Source organism: Sinocyclocheilus anshuiensis, unplaced genomic scaffold (genome assembly GCF_001515605.1).
Source record: "Sinocyclocheilus anshuiensis isolate Anshui unplaced genomic scaffold, SAMN03320099.WGS_v1.1 scaffold656, whole genome shotgun sequence".
Lineage (NCBI taxonomy): Eukaryota > Metazoa > Chordata > Actinopteri > Cypriniformes > Cyprinidae > Sinocyclocheilus > Sinocyclocheilus anshuiensis.
The window spans coordinates 1,503,558-1,511,115 of NW_015555829.1; the positions used below are offsets into that span (position 1 = coordinate 1,503,558).

The 7,558-nt window shown below is 36.7% G+C and overlaps 1 protein-coding gene across 1 annotated transcript in view; it reads left to right on the forward strand.

Annotated features, from left to right (window-relative positions):
- Positions 1-6,246: 6,246 nt before the first annotated feature.
- Positions 6,247-7,558, forward strand: part of LOC107675331 (enhancer of polycomb homolog 2-like) — a 20,105-nt gene continuing 18,793 nt past the window's right edge. The window contains exon 1 of the mRNA XM_016469627.1: positions 6,247-6,662. Coding sequence (XP_016325113.1) covers positions 6,510-6,662 — 153 coding nt within the window. The 5' untranslated portion in view covers positions 6,247-6,509. The remainder of the gene's footprint in view (positions 6,663-7,558) is intronic.

The window sequence follows — 7,558 nt, forward strand, 5'->3', positions numbered from 1 at the left end:
TTCAGGGCCTGACCATACGTAATTGTTACATCATGTACAGATGAAATTTTATGCTACTATTCCCCTCCAATAAAGTATAGTGACTGCTCTCAAAAGTGTGCTGCGTCTCAGTTACTGAATTTACCTGAAAACACTTGCATGCATATTTTCTCAACGCTGGAATCAGTGCTGTCCAGCCTGACAGGTATTTGATGAATGGATGTTGTGTGTGAACACCACTAGATGTCAGCATTTGACCTAATTCTGTTTACACCCATTCCGATTGTAGGATTTTCCAGTAGCCCCTCACTGCAGAACAAAGATCCAGGGGGCGGGGTTGGATCCACATCTAGGGGGTGGAGATGGGTTTAGGGCTGGAGATGGGTGGGTTTAGGGATCAGGGGGTGGAGACGGGTAGGTTTAGGTATATGTAAGGTGGGAGGAGTTGGATCTGGATCCAACCTCGCCCCCTGGATCTTGTGTTCTGCAGTGAGGACCATCTTCCTCACCAGATTTTCCTCAGTTTAAAATCTTTGTAAGATTTGTTTAAAACTAATACTAAGTAAATTAATTATTTCATTACTAATTTAATAAATCGATTACTAATACTAATATATTCCTTCTATTTAGCAAGGATGCATTAAATTGATCAAAGTCTTAAAATAGAAAATACTTCATTTAAATTGTACAAATATTTCACAATATTACTATTTTTACTGTATTTTTGATTAAATGCAGTTTAATCATGCAGATTAGATGCAGTTTTGGTAACCATAAGAGACTATAGCAGTGGTTCTGCAGTCCAGCAGTGACCGAACACCCACCACTACAGGTTATATATAAATTGAAGTGGACTGCTTGTCCGGCATCTCATCTCAGTGTTTCTCTGTGAGCTATTGAACTGAAGCAATCTTGTCAGGCTGCTGTAAATGTCTTTGAATAACAGTGTGGGTGTCGACACATTCTCCTAACTAACACACTGCTATGTGCTTCACTGACTTTAACATAAAAAGAAGAAAAAACTAATAATGCATCCACTAGGTGAGACATATTTATTCCTGAAGCTCTGAGAAGTATAACAGAGGCTGCTATTCTATTATAGTTTTTAGTAATATTTTGAATTTGCTTTAGTTTTTATATTTTACATATTTTATTTTTTCTATTTATGAAAATAAATATGTTTGTGAATCTGATCTAGTGACTTTTACACAAAGTCAGATGTAGTTCAGTTTTCTGAACAAATTGCCAAAGTCTATTGTAAGTCACTTTGGATAAAAATGCATACATTTAAATGTAAATTTCACAGTCCAGAAATTTTCATTCAAACCATCACTGTTTCAGCATCTCGTGGTGTACACGTGTTTTACACACATTTTTGAGTGTTTTGGGCATCGCTGTGTTTGAATTTTGACCAGTATTCATGCAAAAGCAACTCCTTAAAGTCAGTCAAACTGCCCTATGACATCATGGCATTGTTTACGTTCAGTTTATGTTGACATCACAGTCGTTGATAATAACCTGATCAGAGAGAACCATTATCCCTGGAGGAGAAAATTAACATCTACATTGAGCTCCTCTTGGGAAAAACATGTGTCTCTAGAATCATTTGGCAGCTCCCCAAACACAGAAGTCACAAAGCCATTGTGCTGCATGCACATCTGCCACCCGCTTCTCCAGCAACACGATGCACCCGAGGATTTTAACTGCTTTGAAAAATGTAAACATCACTGTTGTTATTAATTAAAACTAGCTATTAAAAATTGTTTTCGGTACTTGAAATTAAGCTGAAATAAAATATAAATATTGTACAAAAAAATTTAAAAACTTTAAAAAAACTGAAATTACTACTATTAACACTATCTGAAATAAAATTGAATTAAAGCTCTCTCTCTCTCTCTCTCTCTCTCTCTCTCTCTATATAGATATACAGGTGCATCTCAATAAATTAGAATGTCGTGGAAAAGTTCATTTATTTCAGTAATTCAACTCAAATTGTGAAACTCGTGTATTAAATAAAAATTTGAGTTGGAATTACTGAAATAAATGAACTTTTCCACGACATTCTAATTTATTGAGATGCACCTGTATATAATATATATAAATTAATACAAATGAAAAATGCACAACAAAATTTCTAAATATAAAATAAAAAATATGAAAGGTGAACATATAAAAATAAAAAGCTAATTAAAATTTTTCATAAATAAAAAACATTAAATGTGACCTTAATTATTTCCCTAAGGTACTTGTTTAAATGAAAATGAACACCATCTGTCTTTAAACATGTATTTTAGCAAGGTTCCAGATTAACTCTGAAAAACTGTTGATGTGACAATTTAATGTTAGTTGTATCAGCAAGGTTTTACATTTAAAGCTCGCCATTCACACATAAGATTTATTTATTTGTCTTGGGCAGAACAGCTGTCTAAAAAGCCAAATGTTAAATCAACCACAACATATTGGATCTACTGCAATCCAACTGTCCAGACCACAGCTAGAGATCTGGAAATGTGCTTAAAACGATCAGTAGTAATGTGCACAAATTCAATTAATGACAGACATAAACACATACCATGATCTCCTAGTGGTTTTTGGTTTTGAGCAAATGTATTTTACTTGAAAATCAGTCCACCACTGAATATGTATACAGCAGTCTCCAGCTTTCTTGAAGGAAATTTTATATCCAATCCAGAGGGCATAAAATGTGAAAAATAGTAAAACTGTCTCCTGCAAAAAGGAAAATCATAACCTCTAAACTCCAAAGAAACCCCAAAAGCAACTATAAAGAAATGACTGTGCATCGTTTTTCTGTTAAGATAAGCTTGAATAGAGCTTGAATATTCCCCCTCATTGTTGGTTTGTGTGTTTTTTAATTGTTTGTAAATGTGTATGTCTGTAATTTAATGTTACCAATGCTTTGGCAATGTGAAGCCTTCTTTACCATTCTAATAAAGCTACTTGAATCTTGAATAGAAGTGGTAACTTACTTTTCTCCTTTTCAATATGATGTGACCAAAAGTTTCACAGTGAATGCATATTCACACTTGAGCTGAGATGAAATTGGGTCTAGTAATGCCTATGGCCCACGTCACAATATCACGAAGGCCCTTGGGCTCACTGTTCCCCCTCAGTGAATGCACATAGCTCATAATATATAATTCAGGTGGTGTTTAGTTCATTTGTACACTTTGTGCATTCACTAAGTCCTAGAATAAAGCTACCAACTGCAACTTCTACTCCTGCTTACCCTAGGGAATCTTCAGTGTTCATACAGGGTTCCCAAAAATAAAGAGGGAGTTCAACTCGAACCAAATGTCAGCAGTATAAACTCCTCGTACAACACTGCGAGACACTTGGCCACATTCCTGGCTGTCACCATTATTTGGCGACGTGGAACATCACATCCAGAACTCCCAGGACTTAGCAGAGAAGGTCCAGGACCCAGTGTACCCAAAGAACAGGACCCTGAGGGGAAAGAAGTACAGTAATGAGGAACATCATAGCTGTCACAGCACAGAGAGGCTGAAACACCTCTGGACTACACTAAAAGACAAGGTTCACACATACACAGACATTCAAGTCAAACTTTTGGAGAGAGAAAAAAAGGGTAATTTAAGAGAGGAAGCTGACCATTTGTGATAAAGTGAAACAGCCATCTTTGAAGCCTGTGATCTTACCTTTCATCCTGATCCCAGCAGTTTACACTAATTCACACCTGGGATCTCAATGCCTGTAATGACTCCAACAATTAATTGTCTTGAGACTTGGGACGTCATTGTGTGTTTTGAGCTTAAATGATGGGGAATCATAACCAGCTGAGTGGTGAAACATCTTGAACCACAGAAAAACACTGCTTATGTGCTGCTTAATATTTTTGTCTACAACATAATCCTTTTTTCCCCAAGATTCTCTGATGAATACAAACTTCAAAAGAATAGCATTTTTTTAAATAGAAATATTTTGTAACATTAGAAATGTCTTTACAATTATTTTTGATCAATTTAATGGATCCTTATTGAATAAAAGTATTAATTTCTTTCAACAAAAAAAGGGAAAATCTTACTAACCCCAAACTTTTGAACAGTATAGCATACAACATAAATGGTACAATTATTTCACGGATCCTGGTGTGTGCAAGCAATACAGGCAATGTTCTGTATAGAGGAACACTCAGTGCAGCCCCTGCAGCGCTCAGACACTCTCCACTTATCCATCGCACATCCACCACTGTTTTATAGGATTGCTTCTGCACTAAGTTCTGCTCGTTCCTCTCATTAAAAATGATATGTGTCTTAGCAGGTAACTTTTTCCAAGCAGCTCCCTACACTTTCCTCTCTGCAGGCTCGCCTGCTATCAGACTGCACATGGATCAGGATATGTTATTTATTTAAGAAACTATACATGTCAACAGAATACTGTAATTATGTTAGTGTTAAAACGCTCAATAGCACAGTAACCATAATCACAGTAAAATATGTGAACTATGTTTTGATCATTAGACTGGTTAAAATTTAGCGACAAAACAGTAGTAAAAACAACCACAATTTTTAGGAATAATCCATAGTAAGTAGCCTTGTATTTAATAGGATTGAAATGTGTTGTATATCTCGTAAACCAAGCAGGCCCAATTCTTTACTCTCATTATTGGCAATAACACGAGATCTTAGTCAGAGTACAGTGTATTTAATTTTTGACAGGAATGAAAACAAGTCTGTGAGGGATAGAGGTACAGTGCGTTCAATGGATTGTAGCTACTGTTGTTTAACAACCAATAATATTACTTTTTGCAGCAACTAGTAGTGTAACTAATTACTAATAAGATTTCAGTAATAATATTACAGTTATCATCCATAAAACAGCTAGTTACTTAGTTACTTTTAATGCCTCAACCCCGCTGATTTGAAATCAAATAATTCCTAGATTTATTTTCATAATTTTCACGACTCGCACAGGCACATGAAGTCACCAGTGCATCAGGAAAGCTTGGAATATGGAAAAGCTTACATTCAGGGGATGGGAATATTGCCATTACACTGATTTTGTCAGGAGAAAAGGTGATCTGAACACAAATGTGTAAGCTGTCATTACTTTACTCTGGCATTATGGCTTGCCCACCCACATCCCTCTGATCCCAGTATAAATTATATTACTATAATTAAAAATCTTATGAAATTATGTGATTTCTTTTGATAAAATACTTCATGAAATATAATAAATATTATTTGGTTATAGAGAAATTATAGCTAAAATTAGCTTCAATCTCCACATGACAATTAACACTTTTACTTAAAAGTCACTATCAATCACCATTGAGTGTTTGTAAAAAGACTGTGATCCAGTGTTTTGGTCAAATGATGAGGCAGAAATATATTGTTAGTAACATTTTAGAAGAATTTTATGGGGAAGAAAAAGTAATGTAACTAGTAGTGTACTGTTGCCAGATAGTACTAAGTAATAATATTACTTTTGAAAGGAGTAACTAGCATCGAGTATTAAATTAAATTTTTGGAGTAACAGCCCAATACTGTTAACAACATATACCGATTGTTTAGCTGACGAAATGTCTTTCTAAACAAGAACTCCATAAAACAGTTTTGAAAGTTGTAAGTTGTGAAAATTACATGATCTAGGACCTTGCTATTGTGCTTGCCATTGTAAAGGCTAAGTCTATCCTTCACATCCTCATTTCATCTGTGTTAAATTCAGTATGATGTCTAACCTGACCAAGGGTGTGAAGGTACCAACATAATCCCATGGCTACTTGTAAATAGCCTATTTTACATTTTGGCAAACAGGTAACTAATTCGTACAAAATGTGTGCAATTCCTATGTTTGGTTAGGTTTAGCGGTGGGTCTAGGGCTAGACCCTAATTTTTACGTTTTTCTAAAACTTGCAGGCTACGTTTCCATGTGAATCACTTTGCAGAAATGTTCCATCTCATAAAACAGTTTTCTCATGAGATTGGATTGGAAGGTTCCTATTAAGGGGGATGCATCCCTCCCCCCAATGCACATCAATTGTTGATCAATAGCCTATGGGATTTTCAATTAAAACATTCTGTGGCTCAAAATCTTGAATATATTTTTTGATTTTTTATTGTAGGCCATCTTTGCCTCCGTGGCATATGTAAAGACGTGATCATCACGGCACGGGAGATGTTTAACAGACTGTCTTCTTCTAATGTAGGCTATGTGACAGCTCGATGCACGCACGTGCTCCCTCGTGCCCGTGTGCCGTAAATTCGTAATATCGTGTTGCATGAGGTGCGCGCGCAGCGGCACACGCGCGCTCCCGCTCACGCTCTTTGGCAGTGTCGCGCGGGCTGTCGGGATCATGTCCGCCATGTTTTCACACCAGCCGAGAAAAAAAAGCCCGTGAAAAAACACCATAACTCGCTCAGAGATGCCTTTAACCGCCGGATTTCGATCGGAGGGACGTCAGTGAGCGCGGCCGCGGAGAGAACCGTTGGCTCGTGTGTGTATTTGTACCGAATGATCCGTGTTTACTGTGTTTGTGATCGCTAAAAACAATGAGTAAACTCTCGTTCCGCGCGCGAGCGCTAGACGCCGCCAAACCGCTGCCGATCTACCGCAATAAAGACCTCCCGGACCTCACCGACTGCGTCTCCATCAACCGAACGGTTCCACAAATGCCAACTGGGATGGAAAAGGAAGAGGAGTCGGTATGTAAATGATTTTAAAGTCATAATTTTTCATGAGGTTCAGGTGCATAGCAGGGTGTTGGTATTCACGTATCCCTTACGCACGTTTTAATACGTAAGTCCATTCTCTGCTCAAATGGATACGCAAACACCGGTCTAAGGCTCTAGGTTACGTTTAAACTGTACGACAGTTGCGTAGTCGCGGGACATCTTTTACACTAGTGGCGTGAGCAAGGTTATTTACGTGAGACATTTGCTAGTGGTGAATGCGCACTGACGTCAGCCTTTTTGCGCAGATTTGTTAGAGATTTACGTATGTTACGACAGGAATACATCAGCTGAACGGCGTGCTTCTGAAGTCTGAATCTGTTTGATTCTTCAGTGGATTTAGTTTTTGCAGCACCGGGCCCTAGTCATCAATATGGCATGTTTATCTTCTACATTTCAGTATCATATAATGCAGTGGTATATGAATATGGGAATCATTCAGTATCATGGCATTTTTAAAAGTACCATGATTAGAGATATGCCGGTATCAAATTTTCATGTTGCGATTAATTGCTAATGCTTTTATCACGGTATACGGTATTATCACGATAGTGACATTTTGTTTAAAAAAAAGTGCTGTCATAATACAGTATAATTACCGTGATATATCGCATTACCGAATACCGGCACAAGTCTAACCATGATATTACCATGTGATACCATGGCACATATTTTTATGTTTTAATATAAAGTCTAATACAAAATGTAAAGTATTATTTAATTAAACTATTAAATGTAATAAAAATATTATTATTGTTAGTTTAAAATGTATTGGTTTTTATTATTTGTATTGTGTGTGTGTATATATTAGGGGTGTGCGATATATATCGTCTGCGATAATATCGTAATTGTTGTTTTAACGATGTGCG